Below are 25,493 nucleotides of genomic sequence, written 5' to 3' on the forward strand. Positions count from 1 at the left end.
AGTCAGACCCCTATCGACCGGTTAAGAGGAGTCAGCAGCCAATGATGGCATAACAGTCAATAAAATCTGTTTTTCAAAACGTGGGAATCAATGCAACCCAGAGGTCCTTGACCATACATATTCATAAATAGTGTGCAAGAATTACTGTGGACAGACAGACACATGCATGCACACACGGCTGACCACATAATCTCCCATGCTCAAGTCTGGCCGAGATAGTAAAGTAGCCAAGTAAAAATACTCTTGTGTCCTAATTCTTCGTCAGTTCAGTGACACAGCTAGCTGAACACACACACCCTGAAGAAAGCAGAGTGAAATCTAAGTAAAACTAAATACATTTGCTGTGTGTTTCAGATGGAAACGCCTGCATGTTGCGATCGCCACAGTGGCATCCACTAGGGCCGTCTTGGCCATAACTGGATGCTTCATTTTTGCCATCACAGGTCACATCAGAGGGCTAGTAGAATCCCAGGTATCAGGAGGACCGTCTCTCTTTTACCATTTCACCCCAGCCCCTAATATGCCCTGATGTTTCGACGAATAGAATGAAATATGTAGAGTGACATGTGTACGAAAGAAGACACACTGGAATTCCCTATAGCAAAATCACAGAAGGCTCCCCATATTCATTTGGTAGATTTTGTGTTTTTCCACATCACATCTCTTTAATGCAAACCCTGTCACATTACACAAGACAGTGCGGGCAAACAAAGAGGCATCCACTTATAACATTCATTCCATACCCATCGTATTCCCGCTGTATTCTGCACTACAGTTTCAAGGGAAAGCCGCCGAGTCCCTCTCCCCGTTGCAGAGCAGGGGAGGCGGGCTGTCAGATGGAGGAGCAGCCAGCGTCGGGGCTGAATAATTGATCTCTCTTTATCGGTCAGGAGGACGCCAGTGGGACGTTTCTCTCTCCATTCCCTCCGTGCTACTCGCGCTCCTTCCCATCACGGTGTGAACGGCAGCTGCTTCACCCTCCGCACCCTCTACTCCTCCTCCTCTCTACGCGTGTGTGCGTGCGTGTGTGTGTGTGCGGACGCCCGTGTGTATGTGTGAGTGAGTGAGTGTGCAGGAAGACGAAGCGGCAGTCAGGAGGAGGCACCAAGGACGTCCTTTTTTTCCAGCCCCAGGAGCCGGAGATGCAAGGGACGAGCAGTTAGATTAGTCTGCGCTGCTGTTTGCCTGCTGCGGGATAACTTCAGCTGCAGCCGAAGCTCTCTGCTCTTCCCGATCCCTGCTCGGTGTTTTGAGTGTGTGTGAGGAGGATTTCAGCCGGTCGCCGGGACGGAGGTAAATCGATGCTCGATGCGGCCGCTTGAATGCAACTCAACGGGTTTGGGGGAGCTATCCAGTCACGGTGGTGCTGAAACGGAGCGCTGATTCAAACGAGGAAGTGCATGTGCATCCCCGCGTTTCCACTGTCTCCTCGTCTCTCCGCACACAAACGCACAGTCGGGTCGAAGGTTTTTTTTTTACAACACGTCTTTTTGCATTTGTAGCTGCAAACGTGCATGTTATCGGTCTGCATCGTGGCGTGATTAACGCGCTGTGCGAGTAGCTTGTCTGAAGCCGGAGTGGGATGGCTGTTTCAAATGTTCATCCAATGGAGAATGGAAAGTTTTACCACATGATCAGGAAAAAAAATACACACAGCGGTGGTTTAGTCCGGCGTCCACATGCATGAAATCAGACCGTCCTGCCAAGCGGAGGACTTGCACCGTGCACTTTGACCGAACTCGCCTGTCTGCGGGGAGATCAGAGCCACATCAGGTTGTTACTGAACGTCGTGACACCTGTCAGTGCCCGGCAATAAACACTCAGCTGCCCGGGATGGTTCTGGGGGGGAAGGCGCCCCATTTTTTGCGAGGAAATGATTATCCATAGCTGCTGATTTTGTCTGTAGATTTGTGGCGGTTTTCTGCTCCCCATTGTCTTTGAACCATTGACCTTGTTGTCCTTCAGTTGTCGCATTGAAGAAACGTGCTTAACGCAATGATACCGATTCCGTGAGTCTAGATGTGACTGGTGGTAACTGGAGCTGATTGTTGAGTAATTTCAGAAATTATTTCTACAATATTCTTTAAATATGCAACGAGGAGTGTGTTTGTAGTACATTAAAATGAGTTTATAGTGAGCTCGTATACAACTTTATGGCACAATCAATGTGTATGCCATGTGGTAAAATGCTTATTGATACATTTAAGGTTTATACGTTTATACGTTTTTTTTTACAAAGAAATATCGATTTTTAAAATAATTTTCTTTTCCAGATCTGACCACAAAGGACTTCTACTTTTCCGTCAAAATTGAATGTAACATCGCTTGGACAAGGAAGGCAGGGAATTAAAAGCCATCATCATGAATTTCGTTATGAAACAAGCGTTGGGAGGTAAGATTGACCTTTTTTTCCACTGTTGAATGTGAACGCACATCGGGCATGTGTGTGTGTGTGTGTGTGTGTGTGTGTGTGTGTGTGTGGGGGGGGGGGGGGGGGGGGGGGTGCTTCGTGGAGGTTTTATTTTCCTTCAAACTTCTGTCCGACTTGATTTGATATGCAGTGTGCTTTCCCAATTTCGCATCCCAATGCACAAATTCACACATCATCATTGTCTGCCGTTTCAGACAGCTGCAGTGGAGGAAGCCAGTTGAGCTTTTATTCCTCTCTTCCCTGTTGGCGTTCTTCCTCCGCATCTGTTCACACATGGCGCACAGTAGTTGGCCCCTGGGGCACACTGAGCCCAGCTCACTGTAACAGGCTGGTGATTTGTAACGTAAACTGAACCGCTGTGGCCAAAAGGGCATTTCATGTTCCAGTCAGTGCAACTTACTGCGGTTTCTTAGGCAAACTCCCCAAAGATGTCGATGTGTAGATTGGTGATAAATGAGTCAGGCAGGTGGAATGAGAATTATCTTTATTTAAGCAGATATCAAGCGTGCGTCTGAAACCGTGTGGCCGCACCCGGTTCTTCCAAATCCCTGGCAGAGTCCTTCCTACAGCCTCTGCACCTGTTCCACCTGGGAAGTCCTTTCTTACTCTTGAATCTAAGGAAATCTAAACTCTCCCTACCATGTGTCTGTCTTTTAAAGCCCTCTACTTCCTGATCACCCTTCTTCTCACTCACCCTGACACCTTAGTAAATTTATCCTTGTCCTCTCCAATGGAAGAGCGAGGTTGCCAGGCACTCCATTTTGTACTCATAAGGTCATGTTTTGCCCAGCCATTTCGGCGGCAAAATGAAGTTACTCCCTTATATGGGCTTTACTTCCTATAGCTGGTGTGTAACGTTCACACAAAGAGAGACGACACTAATTTATGTCTCAGGGCCTCATCAGACAGCTAAGCTTAATTTACAACTAGGCCTCTTCTCATCTTCCTCCTAAACATTCCTTACACCTTCGCTCATGAAACATCTAGGTATTGTTAAATCCCAACTACAATGTGTTGTTGTCCAACTGACCGTTGAACTGACCAGATACTTCACTACTTACTAAGAGGTGTGAAACCAGGTCTTTGCCGCAGCTCAGTAACAGTCTCACATTAACGGCGCATCCTGACTGGACGCTGCAGTGACTCTTATCTCGACATGCTGAGTACACATTTTCCACCTGAAGGGGGGAAGGGGAGATAATCAAGGCAGAATCTAATCTTTAATCATTTCATTTCAGCATGAAGGCATGTGAATTAGAATTGCTTGTGCTGAAACGACTCCCCCGATGTGAGATTACCATAACAGAGTAATGAATTTTGAGGAAGAACATGTTATTATGTATTAAAATGCAGATGGTGCAGTGAAAGGACCTCAGTGGTTTTGACACAGCAGAGTGGTCTGCTGTTGTTGGGACTAGTGTGTTTAATTAGCGTACCTTCTACCTTCTAAGGGAGTTAACAGGAACCCACCAAGAACCCTATCATATTCCAAGGGTTTCATCTAGAACTCCATACAAGTGTCCTAAAGGGCTGATGTGGTCCAGCGAACTCACAACAGTGATGTGTTACAACCCTTTCTTCCAAAAGGGCTTCTTTAGATGGGTTAGGTTATTAATAGAACTGTTAGTCCTGCAAAGAACCATTGAAAAAAACCTTTCTTAAAAAAAAGGGTTCTTTACTTCTTCCTTGAAGGGCTGAGGTTCCTGATAGAGCCATATTATTCAGGTACAGTAACAGTTCATCATATATTTAGACATGTGTGTGGCTTGTATGAAGCTCAAGTCAACGAACTGTGCATAAAAGAAATTCCCAACATGAGGAAAAACAAGCATTTTGTGCCAAGGTCTTCACATTAAGCCGAGTATTTCTTTCCATCTTGGGAAGCAAGATTTAGTTGTATTTCCTTCTAAAGGAGTAATGAGTTTTCAGTGTGCTGTGGATTAGCTGTGGGCTATTATCTCACTTCTCTCTCTCTCTCTCTCTCTCTCTCTCTGTGTGTGTGTGTGTGTGTGCAGGCGCACTCTGAGGGCGAGCCCATACCATGATTTGTATTCTGTTTGTTTTATACAGTGAAGAGCAAAGGTCATCTCAAATGGCACCAAGGAAGTGCTCCTCTCTGTCATCCATGACCCTTTCAGCTTTTGAAATTCAAGTCATAACTCAGAAGTTCCCAAAGTTTTTCATATCAAGGACTCCCAGAAAATGAATGACTCATCTGAGGGGAGCGTAACCAGTCTACTAGAAACAAACAGAAAAGGGTTCTGTAAATAAGGTAATAAACAAGCAATTAAGTACATTGACCTTCATATAAAAAATGGAGATACAATTAATTGTGAAATAATGCTGTTGAGACAGGTAAGACACCTCAGCAAACATTGAAGGCCACACACACACAATCTGTACCGTGCACATTTGACGTCCATAGTCCAGTTTGTTTGACAAGTGTGAGTGCTCCATACTGTGCCCAAGCACGGTACACTTCCTCTGACTGGCACGCTGGGCTTCGGCCCGGTACAGTTGCTCAAGCACGGGTATGCAACAACAAGACACGATTGTATTCTGGATCGGGGTTGGGCATGCTTCAAGAAACTACGTAAAGCCATGCATGATGATATATGTACAAGAGGTAACCGGGACTGGGGAGGGGGCGGACAATCGTGCTTCGGCACAGTAGCACGAAACTGGGCCTAGTGTGTGTGCGCCCCAAAAGCCCCTTGTTTCACCCCCACACATATGTTTTAGCATATGTGACCTCACATAATTCCCAGCACAGCAATGCCCACAATAAAACTGAGCAGATGTCTGATCAGTCAGAATCAAAGTGAAATCAATACAGGGCCTATAGCATTGCAAAACATCCAAATAATTCCAAGCTGTCATGTAGTTGCAGCAAATTTGAGTCAAGACATTGAATCAAGTTTATGACATGGACAATGTTGCACAAATGTGAAATATATGGTTTGCAGATAGTGGTTTAAACCATTTGAAACACCTCTTGTTTGTTTTTCTTTTTCTATAAACCTATATATAGAAACACTTTGAATCCCTGAATCATGAACCACAGTGACATGTAGAGAGAAAAGTAAGGACACATGAGGAATTGATTCAGTCTGCTGAGCACTTACAGCAACGTGAGTGTGTTTGTCAGTGTATAAGGATCTAATTGCAAGAGTGGGAAACTGCAGGGGGAGAGGGGAGGATTTATTGCGGACGGTATCATCAAAAACGCTCGTAAGGTGAAATCAGCTCTCTCACCCTTTTCTCTCCAAGCTGCAATTCTATCTTCCCCCCCTCCTTCTTCTTCTTCTTCCTCCTCCTCCTCCATCTCTGCCCTGGGCCTCGGCAGAAGAGGAGGAGAATGAGGTGTAGGAGGAGATGAAAAGTGACAAATTGATCTTTAAAACTGGGTGTTATATCATCAGTGGCTGACGGCAGAGGTTGTAAAGTCGCGCTGCACTCTGGACCGGCAGAAGCTGTAATCTCCGTTTAATGGGAGATGTTTTCGGTCCTCTGCGGCCTCAGAGTTTCTCTCTGTTCTCCCTACTTCTCTCCATTATTCTGTTCTCAACTCTTTTCACCCTCTAACCCTTCCTCATCTTTAGCCACGTTTATTAATTCCACCCTCCTTCCCCACCTCTCTCAGGTCCTCATCACTCTCCTCCTACCCTGAACAGCTCCATAGCACTCTCTCACTCTCTGTCCTGCAATTTAACATTCCCTCTCCTTCTTTCCTCCCTCCCTCTCTCGACGATTACAGTAAATCTAAATGGGCGAGGCAAGGAAACCTCAATAAGGCAGCCAGAGGGGAAACTGTGTGAGTGTGTGTGTGTGTGTGTGTGTGTGTGTGTGTGTGTGTGTGTTTCTTTTTGTGTTTACAAGAGAGAGAGAGGGGTAAAGTGCGTGACAAACAGAGAAGTCTCTTGGGTCTTAGTGACTGAGCGTGTGTGTGTATGTGTGTATGTGTGTGTGTGCGTGTGTGTAGGTCTTCTTGTACAGCCATCTTTGTGAGGACCATTTGAAGTTGTAGACCTCCAGAGGACAGTTTTGGAAAGTGTGGACATTTTGGGTCAGCCATTCAAAGGCCTGTTTGAGAGTTCAGACCAAGCTCTGCTACTGAGAAAAAAGCCAATGTGGAAGTGCCAGAAACTGCAGTGCCTCAACGGACCATGAGACTCCAAAAGAGAGTTGATCCTCATAGACCCCCATGTTAAAATGCTCAACTTTACAGCAGAAATGAATGTTTACAACTTATATTCATGTTTTAAGATGCCTGGGACTATTTTTTTACTGAGTATAATGATGTGCTTGACAGACATGCTCCGTGGAAGATGGTTAAGGTCAGGGGCCAACATCTTCCCTGGATCACCCCAGAACTTATTAGTCTTTTCAGGCAGAGAGATAAAGCATGGTCAGTTTAACGGAGAACGAGAAGTAATGCTGACTGGGAAGTGTACAGACAACTCAGAAATCAGAGTAAAATCAAAACTCGTAATGCTAAGGCTAATTATTATTATGAAAGTCTGAACTCTGACTTCAAAAATAATAATAATAATAATAATAATAATAATAATTATAATAATAATTAACAAACTAAGAATTGATGGTAATATTTTACATGACTCTTCTTCTGTTGCCCAAGCACTTAATCAGCATTTTTCCTCAGTCTGTTCTACTCTTCTTCCTGCCTCAAACACCAACTTATGGCGTGGCAACACTCCACCTCCTGTCAGCTCATTTTTTTCATTTAGAAAAATCATGCCAGCCGAAGTGCTGAATGCGATTAAAGAATCCAATGGAAACAGTAGTGCTGGACTTGATGGCCTGGAAAATAGATACATCAAATTAGCTGTCAATGTTCTCATGTATCCTCTTGCAGATCTATTCAATCTCTCACTTTCAACAAATGAATTACCTACTATCTGGAAATTGGCACGAATCACACCACCCATAAAACAGGTGATGTTCTCGACTGTAATAACTATAGACCCATATCTATTATTTGTTCAATTGCAAACATTTTCGAAAAACTGGTCCATTCTCAACTCACAGAATATCTCTATGTGTGTGTAGGACCCCCTCGTAAACGAGTTGTGACAACTCAAGGGGCTTATTCTACAAAAAATAAACTTCAACTTAAGTTAGGCATTGCAGCTTGCAGGCCTCAGCTCCACCAACGATCTAGTTCTTTCCCACTTTGTGCTGTCATCACTGTCAAGATGGCGTTGGCCAGAGCCACCCACTTTGCATTTCACAATGGCTCTTTATAAACCATGTCCATATGTTAAACAGTCTGTGGTTGAGACTTGCTTTTAAGTTTGGGTGAGAATTAGGTTTAGGGTAATAGTAAGCATCAGGCATTTTGTTGTGATGGTTAAGGTTAGAGTAAGGGGGCTAGGGATTACATTCAGTCAGTGAGTGACCTCACAAAGATAGAAGTACAAGGTTGTGTGTCTGTGTTTGTGCGCTTTGTCTATCATTATGTCATTGGGATTGTCCTGTTGCTGTAAACCAGTGTTGCTCTCCAATTATTATTATTTTTTTTGTCTTTTCTTGGCATCATGTCTCTATCTGTCTTACTTGGGCACACACACACACACACACACACACACACACACACACACACACATACACAATCACTTGGATTGAAAACCACAGCCGGGGAATGCTGAGGGATCGCTGGGAGAAGCGCATTACACCAGTAGAGACAGAGCAGCCTGCAGTTGATCCTTTTACACACATCTACTGGACATACGTGAACATTCTCGAAGAAGATGAACTTCCCTGAGTCAATAGAAAATAACAGTGGATAATAACAGTGGGTGTACTGTACTGCAGTGTATTTGAGCAGGATACACAAGCAGATATACACACTGTATACTTTATTTATTCAGGAAATCACAATGAGAGTGAGAGCTCCTCGAGTTTATCAGGGACCAACACACAAACTTCAGATTTAAATTCCTCTTTGTAACTAATTTCTTATGGCTCCATTTGAGGTGCAAACCAGCAGTGGTAAAGCTGCACTGTCTTATGTTGGTAGGAAATATGATGCATTCAGGAATCTTTTAAAAAATGAAATAGTTTGAGTCATGTTAGGTATTGCAATTTTTAGTCGAGGGGGGGTTCCTCAAATTTTGTCATATTAATTCTGCCATCTCGATTGCAGGGTCATGTTAAAATAAATGATATCGCGGGGGGTTATGCATAAAGTGATCAGGGGTCTGAAAATCCCTCCGGTAGGTCTTAAAGTAAATAACCTAAGTGCATACTTTGAGCATAAGTGCTTTGGGCCACAGGCAAACACAGTGACTCCATTTGACAAGGACATGTGGTTGTAACCTTCATTTATCAGGTTTATTGAGCGCAGATGCTTCTCTCAATGATGTGTTCACACTTCACGAGATGGAGGTTGAGCATTTTGCTCAAGGGCATGAAATCTGTGCTGATGAAGCTCAGAGAAGTGAACCAAAAGTCTATCAGTTACAAGCCATTGCCATACACATCTCATGGGAAGGCGTATAAATAGCACAACATGTCTGCATTCCATTGGACTGATTTTTGGCTTTTCACATGTCATTCATACGCCACAGGGTTACGTTTGTGAAAATGGCTTTTTACGCATCACTCAACGCCGCATCATTCACCGAAACTGTTGCTTATATTTAGGCGACAAAACACTTAGGGTGAGTAAACACATCATACAAAGTAAAAAACTTACATAAACAAAGTAAGCTAAGTACGGAAAAACATCACATACGTCACTTTATGTGTTGGCATAATGTAAACTGTGGAATAAACAGATGGGACGTGAATTTTAAATATTTTGGGTGTCAAGAAATACATTCTGGTGATGGAATGAATAATGTAAAACCTAGTAAAAACTGTCCACACTTTAATACATTTAAACACATACAGTGCATATGGCCATAGGCAGGCTGCTCTCACTCAGCTTTTGTACTAAAAAGTATGAAAAGTAAAGCATGATATTTTCGTATGATTTCCTACGTATTACACAGAGCCGTAGTCACGTAAATGATGCGCTTTATGCTAGTAGTAGTAGTAGACCATCAGACCTAAACTTGACCTTAACCTTTGGGGGGTTTAGCTCAGGAGGTAGAGGGGGTTAGCCGGCGACCGCAAGATTGTCGGTTCGATCCCAGGATCCTCCAATTCTAACCCTAACCTTAGCTTTTACCCTAACCAACAAACGAAAGATCGTATACATTCACTGAAGGATTAATATGAGAACAAAATGCATATTTTTTCGCTAGGAATGTCATCAAAACGTACTGTAATGCCGAAACAGCTTTAAAATGCTGCATTATGCTGCATTTTTCATTATGAATGAAAGGAATGGAAGCCATTTTTCACTGCAGGGAATCGCGCATGCGCACTGGCGTCATTTTGATATTCGTAGGATAAAACATGAAAAAAATTGTACACAACTTTTCGTACGTTTCCATACGAAAATTCATGAGAATATGTTGCCATAGGTCTATGGAATGCTGTAATTATTGTAAAGTGGCATGCCCAATATTGATAGTATAACTGTGAAAATGTAATGTGCACTATATGAGCCGTGGCTGTGTGGCCACATAGGACATAAAACACAATTGTCCTCAAGGATTAATTAGGATTAGCTGAAGAACCCTGGAGGATATAAGGCGATATGGAGATTTTTAACTCCTGTGTGACCTTGCAAACCCCTGCGGACACATGGGCTGATATTTGTTTACTCATTCAAAGAGAGAAATTCTCAAATCATAATGTGCATCCCCTCCCTCAAAGGATGTACTTAAACAAGTCTACATTTGTAAATCGGTGGCTTTTACATGCCCTCGTCTGCACATCCTCCCACTTTGCTCATCCCTATCTCTTTTTCCTTTTCATCTTCCTTTTTTTCCTCTCCGCCTCTCTGCCCTCTATCCGTCTTGCTCTGTCCACTGCCTGCTAATGAGGCTGACATGGACTGTCTTTATGAGCTAAGAGCTCTGGGATGGATTCATACACTCAGCTTTTATACAGCTAGAAGAGAGTTGATATTTTGAAAATGCAAATGATTAGTTGAAAATGCAATAATTCTCCTTTTTATGTGAATCTTTGTTTTTAGCAATGAAAACATGGCCATGTGAAGCCGATTTGTTCATGCAGCATGATAATTAAATTACAACATGTTATTATCAGCCCTGTGCAAACAGAAGTCCTTGTATTTCAAATAGTGCAGTAATTTGTCTACATTTCTTGTAAAATGCTGTTTGTGTGCACTTTCCATTTAAATCAGACCACCAACACATATCACATCTTACAAGACATGTGTTTCTGTATAACCTTTGTGCATGGGTGTCTATATGAGCAATTCCAATGAGTTTCTTCACACTTAACTGGCTTTCAGTTAACTTGGCATATAAGAATAATGTTTTATGGCGAATTTCAGCCTTTTTGAACCCAATTCAGAGAAATGAGCCAAGAAGGGAGGTAATGTAATTCTGATAAATTGATGTGCAGTAATGATATCTGCCCTCTTCAGACACCTCCGCTGCACAGTGACAAAACACACATACATTTAAACTCATTTGTGGACAAACTTGCCTCCAGCTGCATTCAAATTTAGTTTTTTCTATTACTAATGTTTTCACAAAAAATCTTCAATTCAATGATTCATCACCAGACCTTCTTTGCATAGAAATGACGAGGCTGCATATGGATGTATTGGTTTGTGGGCTGCCCTTGTGAAGCTGTTGCTTTCTTTTTTGTCCATCATCATATTGATTTTTGACCAGCCAAGTATGTAAAAGTTCACCTATCGCATTTTAGAATAGGACAGTCAATGCAAATGTGGTTATAATAATACAAATATTAGTATAATCATGATAACAATAATGAATAAAATAATAATGATTAATTCATATTAATTTATATTAACTGTTTTATGATTAGGTGGAATCTATTGGCAGGAAATAAGGCGCATATCATCTAAAGAGATAACACTGAGCTTTCAAAAAAAAACATTAAAAAAGGAAAAGACACCTTTTCTTGAGACGTTCAGGTCGTCGTCCTGGCTCTGCTGAATGGACTAAAATGAGTGAATGTCAGTCTAAAGATGATTAATGTATTGATATTTCATTTGTCGTCATGATGCTGCAACTTACCCTGAAGATTTCGGGCCCACACTGTGTGTGTCATGTGTTTAATGGTCTTGAATTGACAGTACCAAACCTGCAGGGATTTTCTTAAACTGAAGTTACAGACCATTGTCTTCAGAAGCAGAAAACATCTGTTATAGTAATTTATGAAGCTCCCTGAGGCTTTTGATAGTCAGCATTATTGTGATAAATTAAAAGGGGATGGTGTTTCTTTTCAGCTTGGTTGGTTCTGGGAGCAGCAGCCTTGATATTCAGTTGATACCATCCAAACAGTCCAAACAAAGTCTCTGTTGGTAGTAAACCACTACTAAGGCCTGTAAAACTAATGCTAAAGGATCTTATGGGGTGCTGCACTTTACCTCGACAAGTCAAGCTTTAACATCCTGTTAATTCATTACTGTGAAACTGTAGAATCAAATAAAAGTTGGAGGGAAATTCTTTCCTTCTCTTTTTGTGCTGCAGAGGAGAATTAAATAAAATTGACCCGTTTGTTAAAATGTATCTTGAAATTTACAAAATTGAGTCAAATAAATTATCAGATTGTTTGGTTTAGATTATATCTTTTAGCATTACTAATTCTGATATATCTCAAACGGATCCAAAAAAAGATTTGTCAGCTTCTTTTGGCTGCAGACTTCTACAGCCAAACAAACAAGTTGATTGACGTTCTCTGATGTGCGTGGGTTGTCTGCCTGGGGCAGGCAGTCCAACAACGGCAGTGGGAATCCCCATGTGGCCAATGCTGCTGTCATTCAAATATTTTCATTTCCAACATGAAAGATCCTGAAGTATTCCCCAGATGAACAGGAGAGGAATGAGGAGAATAGCCCATTTAAATAGCCGAATGCACACATGCACTTGACATTTGAAAAGCCAAAATATTTTTATATTTATAATATTTGAAATAGTTTTCCTTCCATCCTGAGACCCCATGCACAATAGCACTTGACGGATAAGCCCCCTGGTGGCAAGGTACTATATATGTCTTGGGTTGCGGTGTAGAGACGTCCTTTGTACACTGCTAATTGTTGACAAATAAACACACAGTTCCACACAATAAAACCACATGGTAATCTTGCTCAGTCATCTGCAAAGAAATATGAGCCACTCTGAATGAAAGCACAAGTTGCTCATTACGTCTGTGGATGGATCGTTTTTTCCCGGGCTTGATGGGAAGGTCAGGAAATCAAAACGCTTCACCTGCATAGCTGCGGAGCCGAGAGACGCTGTGCTGCGTGAGAGCTGCTGATGCTTAGTACTGATTCACACTTTGACCTAGAAAGCAGTTAATAGCATACGCTGAGGCTGCATGACTCTGTGGTGAGAGGGATGACTGGATAGCACATATTAGTGTTATGGAGTTCCCTCTCGTTTGCATTTTTGTCTGTTTGGCTGTACAGTACACACATATAGTGTTACGTATCATCATTATACTGCAGGGATGCTGCCCTCATTTAGTCATTTTCACTGAGATTTTGAGGTTGACTCTTCCCAGTGTTATTATTTTTATTATCCAATCTACCATATACCAAATACACTATGAAAAATCACAGCTATAATAGATGTATAACTTCTGCTGTTTTATGTTCAAATCAGGCAGGAACCTGTCAAATGTGTTGGACAGTTAACCGTGTCGTTTGTTGACAGAACACAAACAGCACACATATTTGTGAGATCAATGCCAAGAATCTATAAGAACACCAGCTGGCATCCTCCCAACCACATCCAGCCAGCTGGGTGGGTGGGATTAAGAGAAGAATTAGCAATGTACTTGAAAAAGAAAGGATACATAAATGTTTTGCTTGATTTTTTTTTATTTTTTTTGTTTTGTTTTGGACATCATTCCTATCGACCTATCTTTTCTCATCATAGTTTTCACTTCATGAAAGTTAAGACATGTTGGTCTAAAAATGTCTTATTTAGCGTTGGGCTTCACTTAGTTCCTCGTATCACTTCTGGTTGCAAAAAAAATTGCGATGGGCAAAATGCCAGCTTTAAAACCACAGGTCACAAACCAATGTGTGACGTCTCTGTGACCACTTCTTATACACAGTCAAATGGCCATTATTGTCAATGTATCATACATGTATTTGTTTATTGTGGCAATTTCCCTTTTGTGCATTGTATTGTTACTGTACCAATCCTATCATTGTAGAGCACTGTGCAATATCAACTAATGAAGAGGAGAAACGGCAGTGCTGCCAAGGTTTCCTGCAGAGATGATATGAGTCACCATCGCAGACAAACAATAGAGTCCTCTGCATCCTCCTTTGTTGTGCTGCTACTTCAGATCTCTGGCACTTAGTGGACCAACGTCACTCCTACGGTAGAATAGATCAGTGCAAGTGCACAACATTGGTTTTCTCTACCAAAGAAGAAAAACAAATCACTTGTATCTCCAAGTAGTCTGTTATAAGGAGTTATCAGGCACATGTTCTGATTCTGATTCTGCCAGTTGATTGCTTCACTGTTCATATATATATATATATATATATATATATATATATATATATATATATATACATAAGTGCAAAAAGTCACAGTGTGTGTCTGGCAGAGGAACAGTAGAGTCTTGAACCTGCTGTTGAAAAGTCTGCTCGGTTTGATGATGGCAGATTAAAACATAATACATAATACTCTACATGCTAATAGTTTGGGGTGTCCATGACTTAGAATTTACATAATCAAATTTGAATAGACTGGTGTCCTGTCCAGGGTTTGATTGATTGATCGATTTTATTGACCATTCTTGATATAAAAATATGAAACAGCAATCTGTGCCATACATTATATAAATAAAAATAGTCAGGGATGACACAATAAAGCCCCAAGGCTTTAAGGGTGTACCCCGCCTTCACCCAATGCCAGCTCCCCCTACTACCCTAAATACAGGATAAGCGGTAGACGATGGATGGATGGATGATGGATAATCAAATTTGATAGATCTTGCCTATTGTCATCTGATTGTTGAATCATATTGTTAGTATGTAGTTACTCATCAGTTTGACTTTGCACAAGTACACAAATGGGGGGCAGGCGAGAGAAGACTTGGCCAGTAAAGCAGGCCAGTCAAGCCAGAAGCGTCCAGAACTTTCTGCAGGGGTCACCAGCTGTACACTTGACACACACATGCACACATATTGGCAGTGGCAGGGCTGTCTGAGCTCAGGGCCCAAGGAATCAGAGATGTGTTGTGGCCTGCTGAGCTACCCAGAGGATCCTGATGCAAACAGACGCCGCCTGCTGCTTTGACACACACGCGAAGGGGCGGCGTGAAGTTATCAATGACCGCTGCAGAGTTTGTTTTCTCCTACACAAGTTGGATAATGAAGTGAGTTTTTAGGCACTCTGCCAAGAAATCACTGAGTCACCGTTGTTCCTCAACAACCTTAACAACCCCTGTATTTACCGGGGGCAGCAACAGTGCTCTGTTTATGATGATGAAATATATGCAACATATCCCTGCCAAAAAATGACATATAAATATAAAGATGTGTCTATCTGAACACACTCAAACAAGATTAAGATTCATAATCCCCACACTTCAAACACACCCACACACACACACACACACACACACACACACGTACACACGTATATACTGTAGGCAAATATTATAACACATGCAATCACATGTCGACCAATGCAATTAAAAGAACAAATTCACAAATTCAACATGCATGAACACACTCATTAAAAAAGACAACCGTGTTCAGACACACAGCAGCACATTAGTCTCACACATACACACACACACACACACACACACACACCACTAATAGGCTCTGTCAATACCTCTGCAGTGACTGTGCTGTGAGTAAATGAGTCATCTGATTGGCCTGAATATTTGCACCTACATTATACAACATTGCCGTGGCGACCACTGTTTGTTCATGACCGTTTAACATCAAACCACAAACGTTTAGTGTGGGTCAGGGACATTTTTTTTAAGGCAGAGTTCCTCTGATGGCAGAAATAATCAACCTCAACATTCAAAACTCACAAGCCTCTTATGATACGAAGTAGTTTGTGGGTGTATGGAAAACGGCTTTAACTACTACGATACCCATACGCTTTAGCCACTGCTGCTGGAGAAGAAGGCAGTTGGCAGCATAAATCAGAGCTGTAGCAAATTCAATGTCTTGTTGTTGCAATTTGGAACAAACTGTAGCATCAAAACATATCAAAGTCATCTTAAATTGACTCAGACTATCAAAGTACAGATGACAATATTTTTAGCAGGATTCTACAGGATAAAGGATTAGCTTAAGTCTGACTTACCAGATACAGACGTGGGTATCTGTCTGCTATCTAGTCTGCAAGGACACCATCACTAAATCCTGTGCTTACCACCACCCAAGACGACTGTTGATAGGGTTAGGGTCAAACCATTTAATGTGTGGAGCCAGACATTTCTCTAGTGCCGCTGACATAGCGCTGTAGAGATAGCTCTGGTTATGTGAGACTAGCTTTAGTTTGCTTTCAGCAGTGCATGCAACATGACTTAAAGCTGAGTGATTGCATTTTTTATGTGGAAAAATATTTGTTCAGCCTGGTCTCCTAAAAATTATTTTCTCATACAACAAAACGCCATTGTTTGTGGGCTGTGAGGATGGGTTGAACAAACATTGGACTTTCACGCAGGAGACCTCTTCACATTTGATGTAAAGTCGGAAAATTAAGCTATTACATCCAAAACATGATCTTTTACTAATCCTAACCAAGCAGTAGCTTTATTTTCTGAACATAATAGTCATCATAGTTGTTTTTGCATTTTTGTTTTCTTTTGGTTCAATTTACAATGTTAAACACGTGTTTAAAACTGCGACCATAATCTGTGAGAAAACTGAATTTCAAATCAGACTGGCTAAAATGGACAGCTTAATAAAGATGAACAAAAATATGTTCAAAAGCATTAAAGTAATTTACTGCTGCAATATTCATTGCAGATCTTTCACTTAACTGTAACATTTCATTTATACATGTGAATGTAAAAATAGTTTCACATGCCCCATATAATGCAAAAGTTGTAGTTGTAGCTGATTACATAAAGGAACCTCTGTTTCCTAAAATAACCCTTGTGACGTGCTGCCTTCTTAGAAAACAACTCATTTCCCACTTGGCTCTGCTGCAACACGCTGGGCTGCTCTGCCCAGTGAGAACAGTGTGTCATTTTCTGGCAAGGGATAAAAGCAACAGCTGACCTCAATTGCACTGTCTTGACCGGCATCCAAAATGGCCGCCCTCTTCAATATGTCACCTTGGCAAAAAATGACCATCCACCCCTTGGCTTGAGTTTCACCGTCATCAATACACACTTAGAGGATTGGGAGTAATTCCCCTTAAGTGACACTGTGCAGCCACACACGTCTACACAACATGCGCAAGACACAGAGAGACACACCTCGCCATGAAAAACAAACAAGAAGACTCATCAATTATGTCTCCTGCAGGCTGAGCTGTTGTAGGTCCATTAAACCGTGTGGCTCCATTTGGTCTGCCGGTCCATTAATCAGAACACTTCTACCGTCTGCAGCAAACTGCCTCTGCAGGTGTGTGTGTCATCCAGTGGTGTTGGCGGTGCTGCTGAGGCTTTGAGGATGAGGAGGGTCTGCAGACGTCAGAGCAGCGCCTTTGTATCGAATGCGGCACAAGGTTGAGCCGAAAAGCCGTATTGGATAAAAGACACGCAGCAGTGATTTCACTCAAGGTCACACCAAGGACGAAGCTTTTGTCCTCATTGCTAATGAAAGCTCTGAATGGATTTCTAACCTTGGAGCAGAACTGTTATGTTGTTGTTCATTCAAACATTATCATGTGTATTGACTGATTTTCCTTTGCATTTGATTGCTCACTCATATGTGGGTGATATTTAGCCAATACTGGAGGACAGAAGAGGAGGGAGTAATTCATTAATTAGACACCCCCCCATTAAAGGTTTTTGTAAGGGTGGTCCTTATCCGCTCAAGGATCCTGGGACAGAGGATGTCGTACTGATTGTAAAGCCCTCTGAGGGACATTTGTATTTGTGGGCTCTATAAATTAATACAAAAATAAATAGTTTTTTCACTGGATCGAAACAAAACACAGCATTTAGGCTACCTCTGCCTTTAATGATAAAACTCCCCTATAATCTACAGATAAAGGCTACTGCTGGTTTTCCAGCTCACCAGTTAATTGGTATTAACAGCAGTCATCTGGTCTCCCAGGTGTAAATCACTGCATGATTAGTTGGCAGGACAAAAGCCAGCAGGACTGTGGATCCTAAAGACTGAGCTGATGACTTCTGCATTATTTGTCTTCAGTAGACATTAAAAGCAATATATTTCCACACAATTCACAAATCAATTGAAACATCGCTGCTGTGTTCATGCCTTTGTTGCTCTTCCAAGTCATGGTCCTATATTACAGATCGTTTCAATATGTTTCTCTATATGCTGCACTATAAGCGTTCCCTTTTTGCAGTCTGTACAGGATGAACTTCATGTCCTGCTGGTTGTCATATGCCGAGTGTCCTGAAAAGTCCTGAGTCCCAAACACTGCCAAGGTTTCTGTGGTTTGATTCCTACTGGGCCAAGCCAAGCTGAAAATGTATGCACTCACGATCTCGTATGGTTCTGTGGATTAATAGTTTGTGGCCTGATGGCGGTGAGCTGCCAGGTGAGAGGGGCATGTGGACGAGGCGAGGGTGATTAGGTTCGGGAGTATAGAGCAAACAAAACTGCCTTTCCCGTTCTGATAAGATCATAGCTACGTCATCTGCCATCTGTCTCAGGGAGACTCCTTCGCTGCTCCGAACAGAGCAACAGCAGCAAAAACTAAGATAACCACAGGAGGAGGAAATGATGGCAGGAGGTGTGCCATCAAGGTGAACACATACAGAGGAGGGAAGGTTTAAACTGTGGCTGAAAGTGTCCAGACTTTCCGATTTCCTGTGGTGCGTTTCTGATGTGTTTTAATCAGAGAAAACAGCAAAGTGATGCTGGTAGTTTTGTATAGCTGTATTTAATCAAAGTTAATGCCAAAGAAGGTAGAAAACGTCTGAACACTGTCACTTCTGGCTGAGAAATTAAAAGCAATACTTTCGATAGTGTCATCAGGCTTGACAAAATTTAAAGCCAAAATGATGTGTTGCATAACTGTAAGTTAAGTCAATTGTATTCATATAGCCCTCCTTCGCAAATCGCATATTTGCCTACAAGATGAGGAAAATACTGCTCTCCAAAAATCATTTTAACCCCCGTTTAGGTCCATGTTTTCACCAGTGAGAGTTAACTGTTAACATGAGTGAGTTCCCCTGTACTTTAATATAGCATCAAACCAATAGTTAAAGATATAGAGGAGTAAGGGCATTTTGAGCAGGGAACTAACCCGCTCTCCCTCTGTGTGTGTTGTTATCTTCTCTCCTCTCCTCCGGTTTCAGCTGATAACGCCTTCCTAATCAACGCCGTCACCGCAAAAGCGCAGCAGGTGACCAGGTGAATACTGCTAGCTCTGTCAGAACCATTGCCACTGTTAGCTGCTAGCCGCCCGCTCAGCCGTCACCATGTTGAGAGCCATGGGGAGGCAATACATATGCTCTAAGCACCTTTTTTTCAAGCTCTTTGCTTGATCTTTGAATTCCAGCCTTTTTGCCTAACTGTGCAGATTGTACCTTTAGTCCATCCTTTGTTGCAGATTTGCTTTCAGTGGGAGTTTCATTGCAGTTTAGGATCAGTTTTAGGATTACTGGAGATGGAGCTTTCCGTGCATATCCCTTCAGCTGTGAATCATGGCCCGATTCATGTGTCTCCCAGCAAACTCCTGAGCTCAGGTGATGACTCTCGGGAATCAACTCACCGATCCACACTTTAAGCTTTCAAAGACTGAATATGCTGTCCACAGCAGGCTTCATCCTGGGCTTTTATAAATCCCTTGTGTGTGGTGAAGCATACATTGAGTTTGTGGACACACACACACACACACACACACACACACACACACACACACACACACAAAGTTTGCCTGCAGCATTTATTGTTTTAAAGTTACTTGTTGAGTGGGTTTTGAAACCATTTAAAGACATTTAAAACTGCAATAATTTATTTAATTTCAAATTTTTGTATTTGCACCACAAACCCCTTCACCTGTACTGCATCTATATTACACTAGAATGTATTGATAGAATATTATTAATGGTAAGAAGTATCAGATGTGAAAACAAAAACCCTTTTAACAAAAGGAAGACAAACCTCAGTCGGCCCTTTTAAAATGAAAAGACATAAAGCTTCATTCCAGTTTATGGCCTAGGTGCAGCAGATCAATACTTAAAGCCCCCGGTGTGTGACTGAAGAAAAGAGAGAATTTTCACACAACATAAATTAAAAAGGAACATTATTATAGATGTAGGTCTTTGAAACACAACACTTCTCTCCTTTACAAACATGAATAGAGGAGCTCAACGCTGACGCTGAAGGTCTCTGAGCTGCAGCGGTTACTGTGAACCTTTGTGAAGGTACACAAGCTCGGGAGATGTGGGTGTTGAGAAAAGGCAGCCGTGGGTGGGAGTGTGAACTTCTGACTGCTAAAAAGCTCTATGAAGCTTCCTGGAGTGTTCCACATAAAGAGCTGCAGCATGCATCTGAAAAACCAGGTTGAAACATTATTACTAACACTGGGGTCACAGGTTGGATACTCCATTTTCTCTGACTGCATATCTCGCCCAGTGTTTCGGGGGGGATTTCTCCTTGCTATTCTTACCCACACACAAATAATTCAGCAGTTTATTGCGAAGGAAGGGCCCTGCATATATAATTTGATATGCAAGCTAGTTTGCATGCACACAGCTTAAGGAATTGGGTATATTTTCTCCATTAACAGTATGGGCATGCTAACAAAAGAGGAAGCTCAATCGTCACTAGTGAAGGTCAGTTCATGGAACTGAGCAAATTTATCCTCTGTAAGACACCAAGCCACTGAAAAGAGGGAAACGACATGGAAAAGAAGCCAGCTGACACAATGGAACTCTAATTAGTTTGCAGACGTGAATTGGGTGGCAAGTGCTTAGATTTTTTGCGGGGATGCTAAAATGTGTCACTGGCAGCGAAGGAGGGAGGCATGAAATGAGTCCGCTCACATAGCTGCCTTAATAAATCACTGACGAGTCGACCATCTCAAATAATGTTAAGCTGAGAATTTCAATTTAGCCCCTGCATTAACCGCTACATCAAACAGACTCAGGAATTAGGATGTTGACATGTGTGGAGAACGTCCTGTTTCTGGGATGCAAGGACCTGTTAGAATGAAAAGAAGTTGTGATACATTTTAAAGGGAAGAACACGAACTTGATAAGAAGTTTTGGAGTAGGTGATGAATTAGTATTCAGCGTTTTCCAATTCCATGCTATGTACTCTGCCCCCAGCAGCCAGTCGGCTCAGTTTAGCATAAAGACTGGAAACACAGGAAAACAGCCGCCCATGGTTTCATTTACTTGAGGCATCAGTAGTCATTTTAGACAGTATTAACAAGTTAAAATCTCCTTGGTTTGTCGTGCTAAACAGTAAGACATATGTTAATGCAGAGGGTGTAGGGCGGCGCTACCTTTCTTTGATTCAAGGGTGCAGTTTGGTAATTTATTCTCTTGTGGGGTGAGGGTCAGGGCCGAGGGCGAGGGCGTTGACCTCCTGTCAGAGATTTAATGCAACCTAAGTGCCATGAGGTTTGCCAGGCTGCCAGCAAACACACTGACAGGAGTAGATCGATGGAGACAACACTGCTGTAAAGGTCAGTACCTCCATAGGCGTTCACAGTATCAATGACTCAGTTCTAACACTTCACGTACAGTTAGTGTGACATTGCTGAAGTCATGTCACATTGCTGACTCCCCGGAGGTTGAAACGATACAATCAATGGCAGCCCGAGGGTCATGCTGAAGAGGAGAATTGTTCTTTCTCCTGCCAGAGTGATTATGGGAGTGAATTGGCAGCTTTGTTATCACAGTTCAGACATATGTGCCAGCTTTTGTCCTCCAAGACAATGGAGAGGAGATATCTTCTCAATCCATATCTGCAGTGGTACAAAGAAACGTGTCCCACAGGCAAGAAGAGAAGAATAAAAGCTCACAGTTGACTGGGCGAATGGTAAACTATTGATGGAGACAAAAAGCTGCAGCCTCATACTAGAGAATGTACTTGTGTGCTTCAACAAATTCAGACAAAAACACCCTCAACAATGAATATTTTGAGCAGAAAAGGTATAATTATTTTTTATTCCTATTATACCAAAGCCTACTGTAAGTGTCATACACCACATAAAGTGCTACCAGACAATTTGAAAAAAAAAAACAAGGACAATGGAAAGATGTTACCAGAATAAAACAAACTGTTCTAAAAGCACAAATAAACACACCTGCAACTCCTGCAGGAAGGTGTCGGATTTTAAATGAAGCCGAAGGACACTATTCATCCTGCTGTGACCTGTGTGCTCTCTCTGTGCCTGTCTTGTGTGATGTCCGTGGCAAAGCGGTGGTGTTTAATCTGGGAAAGAGAACAGGCTGTACACCCTGCTTATTGGCTTGTTGTCACACCCCAACGTGGGGTCCAAATGCTCTTTTCTGATGCCCAGAAGAGTTCCGAAACACAGCAAAATAAGGAGAAAATACAGGCAGAGTGGAGGGTCTCTGTAGATACACATACACTTCTAGTGGGACGTAAAAATAAGTGGTAATTGAGAGGGATTAATTTTGTCTATACACTGTATTATTTTAGAAAATATTTGCATTATCATACATTTCCTAAAATAAATGTGTCTGTTATGTAACTTAAGCAACAGATGTAACATCATGTGGCTCACTGACTTGGTGTCAGGTGACATAAAGTCATCAGTTAAAATAACATATTTTGGTTTCACAAAGGACATGAACAATGGTTTCTGGGTGAAAGTTCTGTGTTTTTTTAACCATCCACCACAATTTCCTCCCACCCTTAGCAGACTTTATCGCTCTTAATTCTACATCTGTTGTTCTACGTCTAATAATGACACTGATGAGCTTATATTGGAGTTACTTGGAAGCCTGATGCATGTCACACAGACGGTGCCTTCTGTGTCCGTATAGTGGCCGAGGGCTACTGCACAAATGTGGGTATTTGACACACTGGAAGTGAGACGTGGCTGGTGAATGAGGTCTTATTGAGACATTGACGACTCAGAAAGTGTTTCCTGAAATAGAAAGTGTGGAGGGGGAAAAGGGAGAAAAGGCAAATGAGCAGCTGATTATGCACAGCTCCCTTATGATTTTCCATCTATTTCTATAGTTGACTGCTGACCTCAGCAGCCAGGGTTCGACAGATGCAAAAAGGTGAAATCATGATTTCCAACACTCTGACATACACCCTAACCATGACAAATTATTATATTTGATAATTAATAAGAGTAATTATTGCTCAGGGATTGTGGTCTTTACAGGCAAGTCATGTCTGAATGCGCACCGGCAGGACCCACACGGTTTAATGAGGGCCATCCATTAACCAGCTAATGCATACATAACGATGACTCCAGGTTGGGTTAAATAATGTCTGCTGTCGGAGGATAAATGTCACTTGCTAAAGGAGGAAATCTAGTGCCTTTTCTTCCTTCTCTGCATTTAATTTAGTTTAAAAATGTTTTTCACTCAAATCATTCTAACACTGGCTATGGCATCGAAGACATTTTGACTTTGACATGAGGCTTGTGTTTCCTTGTTTCTTTTGCCTGCCAACACAGCGATGAGATTAGCTGGATTAGCAGAAAAAAACCTAATGAGAGGAAGAAGGTAAAGCTGTTATTTCCTGAGGATTGATAAGAGAGATGAAATCGAGTCATGTGACACGAGAAGTGTTGATTAATTCGTTTCTCCTATTTTTTGCCCTCGTGTGGAGACACTTGAGCGGCAGCAGTAGCAGCTGCTGTGTTGGCATCACATTAAAGATACTTAACTGTGAGTCAACAGGTTCCGAGCAACCACATTGTTGATGTAAATCTGCTGCCATTGTTACCTCTTGAGCAAAGGGGACAAACACTATTCCTCTCAGTATCTTGAACGAATTACACAGAATGATGGGAAACAGAATAACATGTTTAAAAAGAATGCTCTCAAGATTAGATTTTCTAGATCTAGAAGTTTGAGATTTTCTCAGGAATGGTATTTTCTTTATCGCATCATGGTTGCAGTTAGCACACTTGCAAATGATGAACAGGAAATGTAAGGGATGACCATGACACCCTCTTTATTTATTTTAGGATTAATTAATCAAGAAGTTGATCAACAGATGATTAATCGACTACTTTCAGCTTCTCAATTGAGGATTTCCTGCTTTACTTCTGTTTTTATATTATAAACAGTGCAAATTATCTGTTTTTAAGTGCAAATTATATTTGGATTGTAGGTAAAACATGGTGATAGAAATCTCTGTCAGAGCATGTTGGGCAATTGTTTTGACCTTTTTTCTGACATTCTATAGACAGATTCATCAATAACAAAATGGATGATTAAATAACCTTAAAATTGTTCAATTCAATTAACATCATCTGAAACATTAACGTGTTAGGCTGTAAGAATTTGGACAGTGATTGTGTTGGCTCTCTTTGCTTCTCTGGCTCTGACACATTGGATTTGAACTGAAACAATGACCATATTTTTAACAATCAGGTCTCTAAGCACTTTTATACAGGCTGCCCCAATTTGTTAACAATATAGTCTGGGCTAAAATGTCTGGAACATCAAAACCTTGTGTTGTATTTTCATCCATTGTGCTGCAGTAGGCAAGAGAGACACTTTCAACCCCATTATATTAAATACATGAGAGCACAAAAAGAAATATACTGTATAAAACAATGCTAAAATTGACAGAAAAGTACAGGATCTATATATACATTGTGACTTTTAGCCTCTTGACTGTATGCTATAAACAGCCTCTTACTGTCTGCTGTCTAAGCTAGAGTTCCCGGCAACGCTTTTATCATCAGCCAGCTGAGCGATCTAAGCTGCTCTGACATCAGTTCACTGCCCATCCGACACCCTCCAGGTCCAGTTAGCCTCCTAAAACCTGGCACACACAAGCTCCCCCTCCCAGCGTTAACATAGCCTGCCACCGACCAGCATTCCCCGTTCAACCTCGAGGGATAAAGGTTAATTTTCCGAGTGAGCTGCCCCTGTCACATGCATTAATGTAGTGATTCGTACATGGTGCACTTGGCTATGTGTTGGTATGTTTGCAGCGCCAGGCGGCGAATGCGTCTTGCTGACTGTGAGTCAGACACGGCTGCTGGCTCTCAGACATCGAGCCTGTCAGAAAGTCTGAGCGAACGCCTGCTCTTCTGGTGCTGCTGACCCACTCGGGTCTCAATGTGCGATCAACCCAGCGGCGTGAATTGTACTGCAGTCGAGGGGGACATAGAGACAGCCAGCCATCCAATAATGTGATTGGTGGAGAACTGGTCCTCACAAGTGATTCTGATTGTCAGCTCAAGAACTCACATAAAACTTAAGTTGGTGCTATGTGCTACATATGAAAACGCATCTGCATCATAGTTTTCATTTTTGGGGGGTACAATAGTAGCAATCTGTAACAAAATGATATGTTTATTCTCCAAAAAAACATTTAATAAGTCAGTTAAATGATTAATTTCTTATTTTGTTGTTATATACAGATGTGCAGTGATGATGATTGGAAATATGTATGGTTATGTTGCAGCTTGGTGCAAAATCTGTGAAGACTGACAGGCTAAGCACATGGTGTGCCTAATGGTGTGTGTCTGTGTGTGTGCTTTATAACTAATAACTAGTGTGCAGATATAATAGCTATGCTCTGCTAACTAGGCACCAGCGGTGTTTTTGTATACCAGCATGTGTGGTATACAAAATTATTATTATTTTATTTAAATTAGAAAAAATCTATTGACGG

The 25,493-nt window shown here is 41.8% G+C and overlaps 1 protein-coding gene across 2 annotated transcripts in view; it reads left to right on the forward strand.

Moving 5' to 3' along the window:
- The first annotated feature begins 1,068 nt into the window (after positions 1 to 1,068).
- The window catches only part of LOC311014051 (complexin-1-like), a 55,475-nt gene continuing 31,050 nt past the window's right edge, over positions 1,069 to 25,493 (forward strand). The window contains exons 1-2 of one of the 2 annotated variants that reach the window (XM_084010409.1): positions 1,069 to 1,293; positions 2,274 to 2,392. In XM_084010409.1, the coding sequence (XP_083866535.1) occupies positions 2,362 to 2,392 (31 nt within the window). In that variant the 5' untranslated portion in view covers positions 1,069 to 1,293; positions 2,274 to 2,361. Of the gene's footprint in view, positions 1,294 to 1,749; positions 1,774 to 2,273; positions 2,393 to 25,493 lie in introns of those variants that run through there. The other variant, XM_084010410.1, reaches the window with a different exon arrangement.

This window comes from Eutrigla gurnardus, assembly GCF_963514095.1.
Source record: "Eutrigla gurnardus genome assembly, chromosome: 5".
In the NCBI taxonomy this organism is placed as follows: domain Eukaryota; kingdom Metazoa; phylum Chordata; class Actinopteri; order Perciformes; family Triglidae; genus Eutrigla; species Eutrigla gurnardus.